The sequence below is a fragment of the Oncorhynchus mykiss genome, chromosome 5 (assembly GCF_013265735.2).
Source record: "Oncorhynchus mykiss isolate Arlee chromosome 5, USDA_OmykA_1.1, whole genome shotgun sequence".
NCBI classification, from domain to species: domain Eukaryota; kingdom Metazoa; phylum Chordata; class Actinopteri; order Salmoniformes; family Salmonidae; genus Oncorhynchus; species Oncorhynchus mykiss.
Window position 1 is genome coordinate 74,180,865 of NC_048569.1, and position 19,764 is coordinate 74,200,628.

Here is a 19,764-nt window from a genome sequence, read left to right on the forward strand (position 1 = left end):
GAGTGTTGGAAGCCATTTTGTAGATGACATCGCCGAAGTCGAGGATCGGTAGGATAGTCAGTTTTACTAGGGTAAGCTTGGCGGCGTGAGTGAAGGAGGCTTTGTTGCGGAAAAGAAAGCCGAGTCTTGATTTGATTTTCGATTGGAGATGTTTGATATGAGTCTGGAAGGAGAGTTTGCAGTCTAGCCAGACACCTAGGTACTTATAGATGTCCACATATTCTAGGTCGGAACCATCCAGGGTGGTGATGCTAGGCGGGCATGCGGGTGCAGGCAGCGATCGGTTGAAAAGCATGCATTTGGTTTTACTAGCGTTTAAGAGCAGTCGGAGGCCACGGAAGGAGTGTTGTATGGCATTGAAGCTTGTTTGGAGGTTAGATAGCACAGTGTCCAATGACGGGCCGAAAGTATATAGAATTCTCTAAACCTCAGAACAAACCCCCTCTATTCTCTAAACCTCAGAACAAACCCCCTCTATTCTCTAAACCTCAGAACAAACCCCCTCTTTTCTCTAAACCTCAGACCAAACCCCCTCTTTTCTCTAAACCTCAGACCAAACCCCCTCTTTTCTCTAAACCTCAGACCAAACATTTAACACTTCAGGATGGCTTCCATTTCACAGAACCATTTTCTGCTCTTCCCCATTTCATAAAATGCTCCATCCCAGGGCATGCAGAGCAGAGGGTGTTCTGTACATGTATATGTACTGAATGAATAAGCACTTCCTGTTGCAGTCAGTTGGGGGGGGGTTATGGTCTGAAATGTATACGACTATGTCACTCTCTCTCCAGCAGTACTAACAATACCACACCACTCAGAGAGTATGGCGTAGGCATTAAAATACGCTAAAAGTATTTCTGTTTCCTCACAAACCCTGTCCAGAGAAATGCCTCCAACACTTTTTAAATGATTGTACGGCTCTATTACACAGTTTTATAGGAGAGTGTAGATCAAATGAATGGCTGATTTTACAACTACAATAGAAAACACTGTTTGCATTAAATTAACTAAAGTAAGCAGAGATTCAGTTTCAGAGGGAAAACTACCCTTGGTATGAGTAGGTCGAGAGAGGGAGAGAGGAGGGGGGGAGATAGAGACAAATACTTCATCAGAGAAGAAAGAAAGGACTGTTTATTTATTGTATGAAATTAATACTTCAAAACCATTCATTAGTTGGGACAGACAGACATATACAAGGCAAGCTCACACACAAACTGGGTGTGACTCAAACTTATATTTGAGTCATTTAGCAGATGCTTTTATCCAGAGCGACTTATAGGAGCAATTAGGGTTAAGTGCCTTGCTCATGGGCACATCGGCAGATTTTCCACATAGTCGGCTCGAGGATTCAAATCAACGCTCTTAACCGGTAGGCTACCTGCTGCCACACAAAAACTGTGCACATACATCTATAACATTGAGGAAGACAGAGAGACAGCAGTGTGCCCCGACTGATGAAAATACATGATTAACCTTTGATCCTCTTTCTGTTCTGTGTTAGTGTGTGTGAAAGAGTGTGTGTGTTGAATGATAACTATGATATGGGGCTAACTGTCAGGGGAGACAGATAATGTGAATGTGGAGGAGCTGTGTGTGTTGTGTTCAGATCCTGTGATAATGTGTTTAGGGCTGGGGGGTTGTGGGTTGATAAGAGGAGGGGGGAGTGGCCTCTCCCCTCTGGTGGTCCCTGGGTGCTCCTGGTCTGAATTACGTGGGGGGCGGTGTACAGTGGAATGAATGTTTGTGTCTGATCTCTGAAACCACAATGACCTGAGAGACAAGGAGGCAAGGCATGGGAACTTGGTAGCGGTGTGTGTGTGTGTGTGTGAGTGAATAAGTAGCTCTTTCTGCATCTGTATGAATATGCGAGTGTGTGTATTTGCGTGAGTGTTTATTGACTCTGTAAAACCATTACTGTGAAAACAGAGTGGACGGGAGTGATTGTGAGACAGAGCAGTGGGTTTAATTTGATACCTGAAACCCAAATAAACCCTCAGACCTGCCAGATCTGCACTTAGAGCTACAATAAACCCTGCTGATACCTGACACTATACCTGTTTACATGCTCATCAGTCAACACACAGCCAGCCAGCCAGCCAGCCAACCACACACAGCCAGCCAGCCAGCCAAAGCCAGCCAGCCAACCACACACAGCCAGCCAGCCACACACAGCCAGCCAGTCAGTCACACACAGCCAGCCAGCCAACCACACACATCCAGCCAGTCAGACACACACAGTCAGCCAGTCAGCCACACACAGTCAGCCAGCCAGTCACACAGCCAGCCAGCCAGCCACACACAGCCAGCCAGCCAGCCAGCCTCACACACACACACACACAGCCAGCCAGCCACACACAGGCTTCCTATAGAAACAGATTTGTAAAAATGTTTGCAAAAAGACATTCTGGATTTTTTTTAGGCAGTAAAAGGGGGGTTAGGCTACATTTCTGAAACCCAGGCAAAAATGACCCGTTTGAAAAACATGAAGACAGCATCAATAGCCATAACTCTCAGTGAATGGTAGATTGGGGTGGGACCAAACAGAGCCTGGTGATTGAAGCCACATGTTGAGGCACAGTGCAGATCACACACACTCATGACTTGATTGATTAATTGAGAGTTGCTCTTTTCCTCCCTAAAACACCAAGTTACACAGAAAAGTCAAAGCAGATACCAAGTATGGGTCATACAGTACACTATACACTACTATTACTCCCCCCCCCCCCCTTCTCAAAAATGCACACACACACACATGCTAAAATGCATACACACTCAGAAATGATCAAATTCACCATGAGGGGTTCAGATCCAGTCACACACACTACCGGGGCGGCAGGTAGCCTAGTGGTTAGAGCATGGAACTAGTAGCTGAAAGGTTGCAAGATCCAATCCCCGAGCTGACAAGGTAAAAAAAAAAGAATCTGTAATTGAAAATAAGAATTTGTTGAGGACTGACTCAGGCAGAACATACAGTACAAGTATACTGTACTTAGAGCAGACCTACAGTGATATACTGTACTGAGAGCAGACCTACAGTGATATACTGTACTGAGAGCAGACCTACAGTGATATACTGTACTTAGAGCAGACCCACAGTGATATACTGTACTTAGAGCAGACCCACAGTGATATACTGTACTTAGAGCAGACCCACAGTGATATACTGTACTTAGAGCAGACCCACAGTGATGTACTGTACTTAGAGCAGACCTACAGTGATGTACTGTACTTAGAGCAGACCTACAGTGATATACTGTACTGAGAGCAGACCTACAGTGATATACTGTACTGAGAGCAGACCTACAGTGATATACTGTACTGAGAGCAGACCTACAGTGATATACTGTACTGAGAGCAGACCTACAGTGATATACTGTACTGAGAGCAGACCTACAGTGATATACTGTACTGATAGCAGACATACGGTGATATACTGTACTGATAGCAGACATACAGTGATATACTGTACTGATAGCAGACCTAGTCAGTGATATACTGTACTGATAGCAGACCTAGTCAGTGATATACTGTACTGATAGCAGACCTACAGTGATATACTGTACTGATAGCAGACCTACAGTGATATACTGTACTGATAGCAGACCTACAGTGATATACTGTACTGAGAGCAGACCTACAGTGATATACTGTACTTAGAGCAGACCTACAGTGATATACTGTACTTAGAGCAGACCTACAGTGATATACTGTACTTAGAGCAGACCTAGTCAGTGATATACTGTACTTAGAGCAGACCTAGTCAGTGATATACTGTACTTAGAGCAGACCTAGTCAGTGATATACTGTACTTAGAGCAGACCTAGTCAGTGATATACTGTACTTAGAGCAGACCTAGTCAGTGATATACTGTACTTAGAGCAGACCTAGTCACAGTGATATACTGTACTTAGAGCAGACCTAGTCACAGTGATATACTGTACTTAGAGCAGACCTAGTCACAGTGATATACTGTACTTAAAGCAGACCTAGTCACAGTGATATACTGTACTTAGAGCAGACCTAGTCACAGTGATATACTGTACTTAGAGCAGACCTAGTCACAGTGATATACTGTACTTAGAGCAGACCTAGTCACAGTGATATACTGTACTTAGAGCAGACCTAGTCAGTGATATACTCGACTTAGAGCAGACCTACAGTGATATACTGTACTTAGAGCAGACCTAGTCACAGTGATATACTGTACTTAGAGCAGACCTAGTCACAGTGATATACTGTACTTAGAGCAGACCTAGTCACAGTGATATACTGTACTTAGAGCAGACCTAGTCAGTGATATACTCGACTTAGAGCAGACCTAGTCAGTGATATACTGTACTTAGAGCAGACCTACAGTGACGTACTGTACTTAGAGCAGACCTACAGTGACGTACTGTACTTAGAGCAGACCTACAGTGACGTACTGTACTTAGAGCAGACCTACAGTGATATACTGTACTGAGAGCAGACCTACAGTGATGTACTGTACTGAGAGCAGACCTACAGTGATATACTGTACTGAGAGCAGACCTACAGTGATATACTGTACTTAGAGCAGACCTACAGTGATGTACTGTACTGAGAGCAGACCCACAGTGATATACTGTACTTAGAGCAGACCTACAGTGATATACTGTACTTAGAGCAGACCTACAGTGATATACTGTACTTAGAGCAGACCTACAGTGATATACTGTACTGAGAGCAGACCTACAGTGATGTACTGTACTGAGAGCAGACCTACAGTGATGTACTGTGACGACTGTCTGCTGTACTCTTTGCTCTTGTTATTAGGATGTTGGTGGGCGGAGCTGGGAGGGTTGTCAGCGACATGGGGGTCCCGGGATAAATACACCTCTTCCCCATTCACTGAGGAGACTCTCTCCATGCAGACACACTGTTAGATTTTGGTTGTGGCATTTTTTGTTTGTTTGCTTTGGCACCTTTCAGCACCCCTCATTATCACATTTATGCATGCATCACTCACTACTGATTACTGACTAACACCATTGTTAATTGTACTTACGTTAACTCAGTTAAAATATATTTTTGTTATTCCTTATCTCCACATTGTCACGGACTTCGGACTGTCCGGTTCGTGACAAGTGGGGGCTCGTCTGGGATTTTGAAGGTGTTGTGTTTGGGAGAAAACGTGGAGTTAACGTTAAACTCTGTAGGTGCTCTGTTTGCATCTTTTGTTACAGCTTGTTTGAGTTGTAATGTTTGGTGCCCAGTGTTGGTTCCCTTTGTTTGTTTGGTAAACTTGCCACAGTGGTGGATAGGTGGTTGTGTGTTGCGTTGGAGGGAGTACCTTGGTTAGTTTCCAGGCCCCTGCCCAGGCTGGAGACTCTTGCTCTACTCGCTGTTGGGACGTCGGTCCGAGGTGGTGAGTACAATCAGCTGTGTACCTCAGTGGGAGATTTGGGTAGGGTAGTGATACTTGCTACCCAGAGCTATAGCCTTTTTTTCCCCCTGTTAGGCTTAGCGACATGTTTCACTTTGGAATATGTTGGGCATGGTTATTTAGTTATTTTTGTGTGGTGTCTGGACTGAGCAGTTGTCTCGGGGCACATGGCTTGGGGGAATCTGCCAGCGTGTTGTTTTTTCTTTCGTCCCCCACTTGCCAGCGGGCTACAGTGCGTAATTACCCACCACAAATCCATACAAAGACTAGGGTTGAGTTATTGTAGGTTTTGGGGAAGCTCCATATATATCTCATCTCTCTTCTGTGGTGCCCAGTGTGACTGTCATCTCTCTCTTGTTGTGGTTCGGTCTGGTGTGCCCAGCAGAGGGGAAGAGCAAGATTTTTTGTTGTTGTTGTATTTACTTGTGACTAAGGCATCTAATGTAGACGAGTTCATTCGCTTTCCATCAGAGGAACTGTTAGAATTATGTACTAAAGAACAGCTGTTGAAGATCGCTGATCACTACCAGGTTGAAATTAGTGATAAATGTCAAATTCTGTTCAGTTGATATTGAAGGCCAATCTGATGGAGAGTGGTATTCTTGAAGTTGCAACTGCCGAGGACTCGCCGCCACCTCAGCCGTTTCCCGGTTTTGTTAATGGCCAAGTGGTCGGTCTGTCTTTTAAACACCAGAAAGAACTGCTTCTGTTACAGCTAGAGCGTGATTGTGAGAAGCTAGAGCGTGATTGTGAGAAGCTAGAGCATGAAAAATAATTGGCATATAAACAGGATTTGGGGCAGCTAAAACCAACAGACGGCTAGAGTTGGTTAGGGAAATAAGGCTCTCGGGAGAGTTTGCTCTGGGAAGGTGACCCAGATTTACCTAGGGGTCGTGCCCGGACTCACTTGATATTTTTGGAAACTTACGGTTGTTGCCAAGATTTAATGAGAAGGACCCTGAGACGTTATTTTTGTTGGAGCTTGTTGCTGATGCGCTCGCTCGTGCGCCCTGTCCCTGAATGTCTACGTGACTGACCACTGTTTATTTTGTTTGATATTGTCCTGTTCTGTCGCTCCTGTCGTCTCTTCTGGTCTCGTATTCTTCTTTCCTCTTAAAGGTTGCTTCCTGTGTGCAAAGGTTGCTGAGGTCTAGGGAGGACGAGGTTGGCTGGGGCAAGTGGAAGTGTGAACACCTCATGGATTTGGGACGCAGGCTGGGTCTTTTACTTGGATGCAGGGCAGTATTTTGTTTGACACTGGTATGGTGTTCCGGGGTCCTGGTTGGTCCATGGTTTTGTGGGGTGTGACGACCCTCCCGCTCTGTCTGCCATATTCTTTCTTTACTCTTGTTAGGTACACTAGACCTCACTGACTGACTGCCCAGACGGTCCAATTTTTGTTTGTTTAATATTCTTGTGGGGATTTCTGGTTCCCATAAGTTTAGTTGAACACGTACAAACACGGGTTGTGCCCTCTGGAAAATGTGTGAGCCCATGCAGCCTGAGGGCAGAGGGGTATAGTCATTAACCCCAGGAGCAGTAGCTTATAGAAATGGGTTACAATAACACACAGCACTACCAGCCACACAGGCTCCACCCATCACAATACACACAGAGTCCTATGGAAACCCACTAAACTAATACACTGTGAAAGAGCAATAAAGAGGTGTTATGAGGACTTACATAAAACGCATTGTTTAAGCAAACCTATCAAATGTTGTACAGTAGATACCAAAATATATTTTGATGAGAAAGTATTTATAAGTGACAGTGTGCATATCTTACTGAGCCTGATAAAGAATGGTACAACATTAAAGACGTGTGTGTGTGTATGTGTGTGTTGGGGCTCTTGACCGGTGCAGTGACGCATGGAGGCCCAACAGGAGGCCTGTGTTCCCACCTGAGACCCAGAGGGGGTCTGACTGGGCGAAGTGGGTTGGAGCTGGAGAGTGTTACTGTACAAATACACACGTGTAGAATTGAGGGTCATAAAAAACGTGTTACTATCTGAAGACTTTCATGTTGCACTGAAAATTTTACATTTTGTTAAGTAATCAACAATTGTGAGCAAAAACATCTGTCTCAATTTCCTTTGCCAACACTGAGATTATCTATTAGAATAGGGATCCTAAGGCACCCCCTTCCAGAGTTGGGGAACTTGTTTTTGGCCATTTTAAAGCTAATTTCCTGCAATTTTAAACATTTTGCCATGTCTTATGTGTGTTCATGTGATATGAGTGACTCAAACATTACAAAAAAATGAAATAATTGTTTGCGAACAAGGACCAGTTGATCTGGACATTTCTGACAAATTATAAATAGCTCTAAGGTACTGTATTCAATGACTGACAAGACAAGAGGAAAACTGCTGATGGACTACCCAATTTCGAAATTGTGCATTTTACAACTCAGTTTTTCTTTGGCAGGGGGGGCCATCCGCGCCCCCTCTGCTGACCCCCTCCCCCCTACAGTTTGGGAACCACTGTATGCATGAGTAGGTGTTTTATGAATATGAAAAGAGTTAGAGAACAACTGTGTACTACTAACCAACACTACAGTGATGTGTTACTCAGGAGCCAGGAATCCTTCCAGCAGCCAATATGAAGGAGAGAGGCAGGGTTGGCAGAGAGAGGGAGCCAACAGGAAATGGGGAAATTAGAACCATATATCCCGTAAGTCAATAACACAAAACACATTCTTAGGATTTGCTATCTCAACAAAGTAGAGGGGAAATTAAAAGGCAGCCAAAAATAGTGGTTGTTTGAACAGGGGAGTCAGAGGCAGGCTGAGGGGATCCACAGGTCTGACAGTATGAAGGCTCTGAGGGTTTACATGTAGGGTGTCCAATCAGAAACACATCGTTTGACCACTGGGTAAAATAATTGTGTAGATAATCCTCTAAGAAAATCAATGGTTCAAACCTCATGTCTCTTATAATCTGTTAAAAACCTATTTGAGATTATACCCTTGTATGATGGTCAAAAATAGGGCAACTAAATCAATGGAGGCCAGAGAAAATCAGAGAAAAAAATCATGGCGCCAGCCAGGCTGGATGCTGTGTGAGAATTAAAACTACCTGACAGGCTTATCATTGAACTTGTCATATTTCTTCTCAAATCTGGAGGACATAAAACTTATAGATAAGATAGATAGACGTCGATTTTGAGACAACGTGTAGTATTTTCATTTTTTAGGACTCGCAGTTCATAATGTGAAGTTCCTGTTCTTTTTTGAAGACTTCTCACAAAAACAAATCGTAACTCTGTGAAATGTCAGAGCGTACCCCAAGCTTTTTCATTTCAAGGCCTGTCAAAACATTTCATTCAGCTTGTGCTAATTTTGACGACGACCACAACGTGTGAAATCCTCAAGTTTCGCCGATAAAGATGCATTGCTCTGTCGGAGTTCGGTGCTTATTTTCAGATGTATTAGGTTATGAAATCCAACTTTTGGAATATAATGTTAATGATATGTTAGAGAAAGACCCCAATGAATGATTCAGAATATGACAAAACATATTTGTCTTAGTAAAATGTATTTTATAACATAAAGAAGTGAAATGTCATCACCAAAGCATGTTTTCACCCTAGCGAATGACCCATTAGGAGCAAGGTGTTTGTGTGTACACTAAGCTGACACACTACAACACACCAGATATTTCAGAGAGCGGTGAGATGACAGGGCTCCTCTACAAAGGGCATCTCACCCAGTAAAGTATGCACAGTTCTAGCATCCATAGCATCATATCGATCTCCATCCCTCTCTCCATCTCTCAGTATGAGAGGTTCACCTGGGTTTAAACAGAGTTTAGCCGAACCAAAGTGAGAGGGGGGAGCTCATAGATGGAGCGCAGACAGAAAGCAGCTGTCAGCATCAAAGAGCGGAGCAGACCTTGTGTGTCTGTGCGAGCCAGCGGGAGACAGACAGACAGCCTGAGAGGACCAAGACACAGACGTGTCTCATTCAGAGCAGATAAGAGGGAGAGAGAGAAGATGGAGAACGTGAGTGTGTTTTTATGTGCAAGGAAGAGAGGAAGAGACAGCAAAATGGAAAGAAAACAGACGACAAAGGAGAACGAGTGATAGAAAGAGAGCTTGAGTTAAAGAGAGAAAGAGGACGGTGAGACCGTGAGAGTGAGTGTTCTGTATTTACTCAGGCCAGAGCTTATTAGAGACCCTGATCCCCTTCCTCTGTGGAGCAGAACACCAACAGCACAGGAAGAACACTCATCTCCCTCAAGGTCAGGGGGAGGAAACCCTGGTCGTGGAGTGGAGCAGGCACTTCATGTTTTTGACATGGGAGATCAGGAGTGTTGAATTTAGGCAATCACTGAACTGGTCAGGAGTGGTACCTATTTGGAACTAAATCCTGCAGTACCTGTGGCCTATCCCCGCTCTAGGCACTCACTACTGCTGCTGGGGTAACTGCTGCTACTGCTGCTGGGGTAACTGCTGCTACTGCTGCTGGGGTAACTGCTGCTACTGCTGCTGGGGTAACTGCTGCTACTGCTGCTGGGGCAACTGCTGCTACTGCTGCTGGGGTAACTGCTGCTACTGCTGCTGGGGTAACTGCTGCTACTGCTGCTGGGGTAACTGCTGCTACTGCTGCTGGGGTAACTGCTGCTACTGCTGCTGGGGTAACTGCTGCTACTGCTGCTGGGGTAACTGCTGCTACTGCTGCTGGGGTAACTGCTGCTACTGCTGCTGGGGTAACTGCTGCTACTGATGCTGGGGTAACTGCTGATACTGCTGGGGGAACTGCTGCTGGGGGAACTGCTGCTGCTGCTGGGGGAACTGCTGCTGCTGCTGGGGGAACTGCTGCTGCTGCTGGGGGAACTGCTGCTGCTGCTGGGGGAACTGCTGCTGCTGCTGGGGGAACTGCTGCTGCTGCTGGGGGAACTGCTGCTGCTGCAGGGGGAACTGCTGCTGCTGCAGGGGGAACTGCTGCTGCTGCTCGGGGAACTGCTGCTGCTGCTGGGGGAACTGCTGCTGCTGCTGGAGGAACTGCTGCTGCTGCTGGGGGAACTGCTGCTGCTGCTGGGGGAACTGCTGCTGCTGCTGGGGGAACTGCTGCTGCTGCTGGGGGAACTGCTGCTGCTGCTGGGGGAACTGCTGCTGCTGCTGGGGGAACTGCTGCTGCTGCTGGGGGAACTGCTGCTGCTGCTGGGGGAACTGCTGCTGGGGGAACTGCTGCTGCTGCTGGGGGAACTGCTGCTGCTGCTGGGGGAACTGCTGCTGCTGCTCTGGGAACTGCTGCTGCTGGGGGAACTGCTGCTGCTGCTGGGGGAACTGCTGCTGCTGCTCTGGGAACTGCTGCTGCTGGGGGAACTGCTGCTGCTGCTGGGGGAACTGCTGCTGCTGCTGGGGGAACTGCTGCTGCTGCTGGGGGAACTGCTGCTGCTGCTGGGGGAACTGCTGCTGGGGGAACTGCTGCTGCTGCTGGGGGAACTGCTGCTGCTGCTGGGGGAACTGCTGCTGCTGCTCTGGGAACTGCTGCTGCTGGGGGAACTGCTGCTGCTGCTCGGGGAACTGCTGCTGGTGGAACTGCTGCTGCTGGGGGAACTGCTGCTACTGGTGGAACTGCTTCTACTGCTACTGCTGCTGGAGGAACTGCTGCTGGAAGAACTGCTGCTGGAAGAACTGCTGCTACTGCTGCTGGAAGAACTGCTGCTACTGCTACTGCTGCTGGTGGAACTGCTGCTACTGCTGCTGGTGGAACTGCTGCTACTGCTGCAACTTCTGCTACTGCTGCTGGTGAAACTGCTGCTACTGCTGCTGGTGGAACTGCTTCTACTGCTGCTGGTGGAACTGCTTCTACTGCTACTGCTGCTGGAAGAACTGCTGCTGGAAGAACTGCTGCTACTGCTGCTGGAAGAACTGCTGCTACTGCTGCTGGAAGAACTGCTGCTACTGCAAGAATTGCTGCTTCTGCTGCTGGAAGAACTGCTGCTACTGCTGCTACTGCTGCTGGGGGAACTGCTGCTACTGCTGCTACTGGAACTGCTGCTACTGCTGCTGGGGGAACCTGATGCTACTGGAACTGCTGCTACTACTACTGCTGGGGGAACTGCTGCTACTGGAACTGCTGCTACTGCTGCTGGGGGAACTGCTGCTACTGGAACTGCTGCTACTGGAACTGCTGCTACTGCTGCCTGGGGAACTGCTGCTACTGCTGCTGGGGGAACTGCTGCTACTGCTGCTGGGGGAACTGCTGCTACTGCTGCTGGGGGAACTGCTGCTGGAACTGCTGCTACTGCTGCTGGTGGAACTGCTGCATCTTCCACCTGAGGGCACAGCTAGAAGCAGCAGCTACACCAGTGATGCTGAAACTGATTGACACCCATCTGTAATTTCTCAGGAACCGTGTAAGAGAGGAGATGTGGAACATTGGGTTTGAGTGAGTCACAAGTCTACTGGTCAGTAGGGAGAGATGGGAAGAAGCACTAAGATAAGCCTGTCTGTCTACCACAACACTAAACAGACAGTAAAGAGAGAGGGAGAAAGGAACAGACATTAACCAGCATATCAAAACACAGGATCAAACAAAACACAGTGAGGGGTTGGAGTAGGGGGAGCTGCAGGGGGAGGAGAGGGGAGGGGGGGGGGGGAGAGGGGGGGAGAGGGGGGGCTGCAGGGGAGGGAGAGGGGGGGCTGCAGGGGAGGGAGAGGGGGGGCTGCAGGGGGGAGAGGGGGGGGCTGCAGGGGGAAGAGGGGCTGCAGGGAGACGTCGGGGGCAGTAGGGGGAGACGTCGGGGGCAGTAGGGGGAGACGTCGGGGGCAGTAGGGGAAGGAGGAGAGGGGGCAGTAGGGGAAGGAGGAGAGGGGGCAGTAGGGGAAGGAGGAGAGGGGGCAGTAGGGGAGACGTCTTGGGCAGTAGGGAGAGGAGAGAGGGCAGTAGGGGAGATGTAGGGGGAGGAGAAGGGGGGCAGTAGGGGGAGGAGAAGGGGGGCAGTAGGGGGAGGAGAGAGGGCAGTAGGGGAGATGTAGGGGGAGGAGAAGGGGGGCAGTAGGGGGAGGAGAAGGGGGGCAGTAGGGGGAGGAGAAAAGGGGGAAGTATGGGGAGAAGAGGGGGCAGTAGGGAGAGGAGAAAAGGGGGAAGTATGGGGAGAAGAGGGGGCAGTAGGGAGAAGAGGGGGCAGTAGGGGAAGGAGAGAGGGCAGTAGGGGAAGGAGAGAGGGCAGTAGGGAAAGGAGAGAGGGCAGTAGGGATAGGAGAGAGGGCAGTAGGGAGAGGAGAACGGGGGCATCCCCCCTGGCTTTGAGGAACACCTGGCCTCCTGACAGGAAATGACCTGGACAGCACGAGCAGAGCCGAACGGCAGGAGAGCTTCCATCTGGCATCAGGGCCGTAGTAGAGGAACACACTTCCACGCCTAGGAGGAGCACACACAACCACTAAGACCAGAACTAGCAATCTAGTCCCTCTAGATCTACTGTCCAGTATTGAGTAACACCACAGTATCAGTCTTTCCCCCCCTACTACTGCTCAGTACAGCCAGTCCTCTTGTCCCTTCACAAACATCTAATGTAGGCCAGAGATTAAAAAAAATAGGGCACAAATGTCTTTATAGCTAAGGGAAGCTGTCACATATAATCCTCAGAAGTCCCAAAGCAACTATATTTAAAATATGTATTATCATTTCATGCAGTAATTGTAAAGGGAAAACAAGTCAATCACAGAGTAACTTGAGCTGAGTGAGAGATAGCTAGTAGAGAGTAGATAAGAGCTGTAGGAATGAGGGGAAAGAGAGAGAAAGAGGCAGAGGAAGAGAGAGCGAGGGGACAGTTTGCGGAGGAAAGCATGTACAGAGTGACAGGTCATCTCTCACTGCTGTCTGGAATCCGTAATGTAAACAGGCTCTTCCACAGCAGCCAGATAAAACACAGATATACAGTAAAACACTGAGCACTCTGGGAACAGGAGCACACACAGACCTTTGTCTATTGAGACTCCTCAAACTCTCCCCCTATCTGCCTCTCTGTATAGTATGTGTGATGCAGATACAATAGAAGTTTCATATGACAGGATGACCCTCCCCCCATGTGGGTAGTTCTGGGGCTGAGAGGGGAGAGAGACATGGGGGGAAAGGGGGGTCAGAAGACAGAGAGGAAAGAGAGACACTGGGGAGTAGAGAGGACAGGAGGCCCAACAGGACCTCTCCACTGACCCTGTGTTATAGGGTGACCACAGCCTGCACTGATGCGTGTGCAGGGGCCAGCAGGGCCAATGTCACAGCGTTCCTCTGAGCCAGTGTGTGTGTGTGTGTGTGTGTGTGTGTGTGTGTGTGTGTATGTGTGTGTGTGTGTATGTGTGTGAGAGAAAGAGAAAGTGTGTTTGAGTGTAATACAATTCCCTCTGGGCTTATATCTGCTTACGACTAGCCTTTTATGATGTGCATTTCCTGTCATAAATACACAGAGGAGGAATTCTGAGCGGACATTTAACACCCTCCACAAAGCAGACGGTAGGACTGGAGGTGTAAACAATACATTGGAAGTGGTCTAGAGATGGTCCCAGGGTTAAAACCTATATTCCAATGGTAGACCTTCAAAACAGGATTACTGTGGATGAAGGGAACAGGCTGTCTGTATTACTGTACACACTGATGACTACAAGGAAGTGAAGTGGGCTGAGTGTAACACACACACACTCCCGTGGTCTAACCTCCTGACCGGTTGTGTCCTGCATTGGAGTAGTTTAATTTCTGTTGATTAAAGCCTGGGGATCCGTGTGTGTGTGTGTATTTGTAGAGGGGGTCGATGGGTTGATCTGAGAAAAGTCTTCCAATTAAAAATGAGACAAATTTTGAGTCATTTCATAAATGCAGTGAAACTGGGGAAATAATCTTAATCAAGCCTAATCACCCTCATGCTCCGCTTCCCCTGTAACTAGCTCTCTGCTGCAGGGCCTGGGAGAGAGAGGGAGGAATGAACAGAGAGAGGGGGGAGAAGGGGGAGGGAAAAGACAGAAGAAAGGAGAAAGAAAAAGAGAGCGAGAGCTGATGGCCAGAGTGTAAAATAACTTTTATGTCCCAGGACTTCTCCCGTCCATGGAGACAGAACACGTTGCCATGCCAACCTAAACAGCTTCTTTGGGGAGGTCCGTCTGTCCCGTCACTCCCTGCTCCCCCTCACACACCCCAAGGACAGAATGGAAAACAAATCCAACTAGTGTGTGTGTGAGAGACAGGGGTGCTCAGAACATACTTAGGTTGGAGTCATTAAAACTTGTTTTTCAACCACTCCACAAATTTCTTGTAAACAAACTATAGTTTTGGCAAGTCGGTTAGGACATCTACTTTGTGCAAGACAAGTAATTTTTCCAACAATTGTTTACAGACAGATTATTTCACTTATAATTCATTGTATCACAATTCCAGTGGGTCAGAAGTTTACATACACTAAGTTGACTGTGCCTTTAAACAGCTTGGAAAATTCCAGATAATGATGTCATGGCTTTAGAAGCTTCTGATAGGCTAATTGAGTCAATTGGAGGTGTACCTGTTGATGTATTTCAAGGCCTACCTTCAAACTTACTTGACATCATAGGAAAATCTAAAGAAATCATCCAAGAGAAAAAATAAATAAATTGTAGACCTCCACAAGTCTTGTTCATCCTTGGGAGCAATTTCCAAACGCCTGAAGATACCACATTCATCTATAAAAAAAAAAACAATAGTACTAAAGTATAAACACCATGGGACCACACAGCCGTCATACTGCTCAGGAAGGAGATGCATTCTGTCTCCTAGAGATTAATATACTTTGGCGCAAAATGTACAAATCAATTCCAGAGCAACAGCAAAGGACCTTGTGAAGATGCTGGTGGAAACAGGTACAAAAGTATCTATATCCACAGTAAAACAAGCCCTATATCAACATGACCTGAAAGGCCACTCAGCAAGGAAGAAGCCACTGCTCCAAAACCGCCATAAAAAAATCCAGACTACGGTTTGCAACTGCACATGGGGACAAATATACTTTTTGGAGAAATGTCCTCTGGTCTGATGAAACAAATAGAACTGTTTGACCATCATCATGTTTGGAGGAAAATGGGGGAGGCTTATAAGCTGAAGAACACCATCCCAACCGTGAAGCACGGGAGTGGTGCTTTGCTGCAGGAGGGACTGGTGCACTTCACAAAATAGATGGCATCATGAGGTAGGAAAATTATGTGGATATATTGAAGCAACATCTCAAGACATCAGTCAGGAAGTTAAAGCTTGGTCGCAAATGGGTCTTCCAAACGGACACTGACCCCAAGCATACTTCCAAAGTACCAAGCATACTTCCAAAGTTGGCTTAAGGACAACAAAGTCAAGGTATTGGAGTGGCCATCACAAAGCCCTGACCTCAATCCTGTAGAAAATGTGTGGGCAGAACTGGAAAAGCGTGTGCGAGCAAGGAGGCCTACAAACCTGACAGGTACACCAGATCTGTCAGGAGGAATGGGCCAAAATTCATCCAACTTATTGTGGGAAGCTTGTGGAAGGCTACCCGAAACGTTTGACCTAAGTTAAACAATTTAAAGGCAATGCTACCAAATACTAATTGAGTGAATGTAAACTTCTGACCCACTGGGAATGTGATAAAATAAATAAAAGTTGAAAATAGTCACTGACATTTCACATTCTTAAAATAAAGTGGTGATCCTAACTGACCTAAAACAGGGCATTTCTACTAGGATTAAATGTAAGGAATTGTGAAAAACTGAGTTTAAATGTATTTGGCTAAGGTGTACGTAAACTTTCGACAACTGTAAAATAGTGAAAGTCCAGTAAAATATACGTCCCGTAAACCTCCGTCCTCCCACGGCTTACAGTAAGTCACCATCACCCATCCTGCACAGGCTAAAACACAATCATGGGACAGAGCCTGGACTGGGATTTCACACTCACTGTAAATACATACTCTCCTGTAACTGGAGCAGAGAATACACACACACATTGATATACACCATCGTATCACACACACACACAGATATACACCATCGTATCACACACACACACACACACACACACACACCATCGTATCACACACACACACACGATATACACCATCGTATCACACACACACACACAGATATACACCATCGTATCACACACACAGATATACACCATCGTATTACACACACAGATATACACCATCGTATCACACACACAGACACACAGACACACCATCGTATCACAGACACAGATACACACCATCGTATCACAGACACACACCATCGTATCACAGACACACACCATCGTATCACACACACACACAGATACACACCATCGTATCACACACACACACACACACACACACACACACACACACACACAGATATACACCATCGTATCACACACACACACAGATACGATGGTGTGTATCACACACACACAGATATACACCATCGTATCACACACACACACAGATATACACCATCGTATCACATACACACACACACACACACACACAGATATACACCATCGTATCACACACACACACAGATATACACCATCGTATCACACACACACACAGATATACACCATCGTATCACACACACACACATACACCATCGTATCACACACACACACACACACCATCATATCACACACACACACACACAGATATACACCATCGTATCACACACACACACACAGATATACACCATCGTATCACACACACACACACACACACACAAACCCCCATCTTAAGCTACCTCCCACTATGGGACAATAGAGGGGGTGGATGACTGTGTGCTAAACCAAAAATGGGTCTACCCGGGTTGGCAGGAATCCTGACAGGCAATGGAACAAACTCAAGGAGTGACAGAGAATGGGGATGTGGCTATTATGGTGTGTCTGCTGTATCCAACTATGTACAATATGGACCATATGTGCATGAATTTGATGGTATTTGCTGCTGCTGGGTTGAGTTCCTGACCCCATCCCCAGGTCCTGGTGTGTGTATGATTGTGCTGTCACAGTGACTCCTTTGAGACATACAGTCCTACACCTTAATACAGCATCAACCAAATGGGAGCCACAGTCAATGTAATAACACCCCATAAACACACACCCCCACGGCTCACTGAAGAAACAAGACTCAAACTATTGGCCTCTATACCTCTGAATATTTGCCACAACCCCCTTCTCCTCCCCCCCTCCTGCCCCCAACATCGATCTCTCACACACTAAAACACAAAACCACAACTGAAAATGAAAATTATCGAAGTGACTATTAAAACTATTTACAGCTTGCACACATCACACACTAACCATGTCTGAGACAGACAGAAAGGAGCCAGCCAATCATCTGCCACATCTGAAAAGTGTGATGAGGCTCATGTCCAATTACAGTCAGCCTCTGCTATTCAGTGACATTATTAGCCAATCATCTTCTACCTCCCACTTCTTGTGTTGACTGCAGAGCACTTGGTTCAAGAGCTCATTTCCTAGTCTGAGCTCGAAGCGGAACCATTTCTTGGCAAACACCATTTCTCCCTTTAATTGAACCCATACTTTAACTTCACTCACAGAACTCATACAGTATTCATTCATCACACACACACACACACACACACACACACACACACACACACACACACACACCTCTTTAGGCTACACACTTCCCTTCAATTAAATCCACACTAGACATTCCCTCATTCAGACTATCCAAGTGTGTGTCAAATTGTTAGTATTTTTGTTCTCTTTGTCCACTTCTTCTTCTCCTCCTCTCAATCCCTTCTTTCCCTGAGAGAGGTTGAGATAATGTCTATTCTCCCGCTGAGGACATGGACAACGCCTCTACTTCCTGTACCCCTCGATCAGCAGCAGCTGATGTTGGTAAACAACATCCCCTCTGACTAGGAGACTCGCAGCTGTTCCTGGGTTTGTTGCGTCTGTGAGTTGGTGTCTGTGCGTGCATGCATTTCTGTGTTTGTGTGTCTTTTGTTAAGTGTGTGTGTGTGTGTGTGTGTGTGTGTGTGTGTGTGTATGTGTGTGTGTGTTTTAAACAGGCCATTAGTGCAGCATCATGCTAGTTTGTAGGAGGGATGCGCTGCTCTTCACTGTGTGTCCCTGAAGGCGGTTGTTAGGAGGGTCAGAGTGTAAGAGACTGTTAGCCTGCCTTTAACCTGCTGTGTGTCTGTCTGTTCTGCTAGTCACTCATTCAATCCTCCTCCTGTTATCTAATCTGGTAGTTTGTGTATGTGAGTGTGTGTGTCTGTACAGAATATGTGCTTCATGTGTGTGTCTGTTAAGCCCAGGCTGTTTACTGTAGCCAAGGGGAACAGAAAAGGGGATTTGTAAAAACATTGTTCTCATGGCGACCAGGTTTCACTCAGCATCTGGTTTCTATTTGATTCATTTAATTGGGATGAATGTGACAATCAATGTTATTCTCTGCTGCTCGGACAAAGACGGACCCCTGACTCATATTACACACAAACCATTTCATCTGCAACCATAAAAACCAAATCAACACACAGACGGACACGGATACGCACACACTGCTAAGAAAAAGTCTGCTCTTTCCCAGACACACCTGGTGTGCATTTACAGGGTCATTTCTAGTGAAGTGTTTACAGAGAATCACGTTTTTAACATGGGCTACATCCCTGGACCAGCGCCTGCCAGGAGGCCCCTCAGCCAAATAGGACAGAAAGAGAGAAAAAGAGGCCAGAATTCTTCCTTAGCAGCTTTACAGTGAGAGGGAGAGAAGGAGGCAGAGCGAAAGGGAGCAAGGGAGAGAGAGAACAGAGAGAAAAGGACAGAAGTAAGAGAAAGAGAAAAGGAGAGAGAAGATTTAGATAAACAGAGTGAGAAAACTACCCAACCATGTCCATGTGTGTGATAACTATGGTAATAATAAGCAGTGTAATATTTACAGGTGTTTCCTAGCTAGAGAAGGTAAAGAGTGGGCCAAACTAAAAGCACCACTAATTATGAGCTATGTGGCTGGGGAGGACTGTGTGTGTAGCTTCAAGGTTAGAGAACCTCAAACTGGGGGATGTACACTGTGACATGGTGGTACAGAGCTAATTCATCATTCCCAGAGCTGGCCACATGCCCTGCTGCCACACAGAGACACACAGAGCAGTTGGAGACACACAGACCTGTCCAGACAGAGAGAACAGTTCCAGAGAGACCAGCTCCCGACCACAAGATTGTAAATGTTCTCACGAAGTACATTGCAAGTGGGCAGGGCCCAGCAAAGCTAAGATAGTACACAGACACCAGGGGAGAGGTCAAAGTGCACACACACACACACCCTCTGCAGCAGGTTCCCACAGTCATGTTTGTTACCATGTGACCTGACAGGGGGGTGTGTGAGCGAGAAGCGGGGAGAGAGATGGGTTGTGAAGTCACTAACA

General features: G+C 46.9%; 1 protein-coding gene across 2 annotated transcripts in view; it reads right to left on the minus strand.

Annotated features, from left to right (window-relative positions):
• LOC110524553 (sec1 family domain-containing protein 2) overlaps positions 1-19,764 on the minus strand; it is a 231,791-nt gene that overhangs the window by 58,562 nt on the left and 153,465 nt on the right. Inside the window, exon 6 of one of the 2 annotated variants that reach the window (XM_036978386.1) lies at positions 12,695-12,775. The exons of the other annotated variant lie outside the window; for it this stretch is intronic. Coding sequence (XP_036834281.1) covers positions 12,695-12,775 — 81 coding nt within the window. The remainder of the gene's footprint in view (positions 1-12,694; positions 12,776-19,764) is intronic. 2 annotated transcript variants of the gene reach the window in all.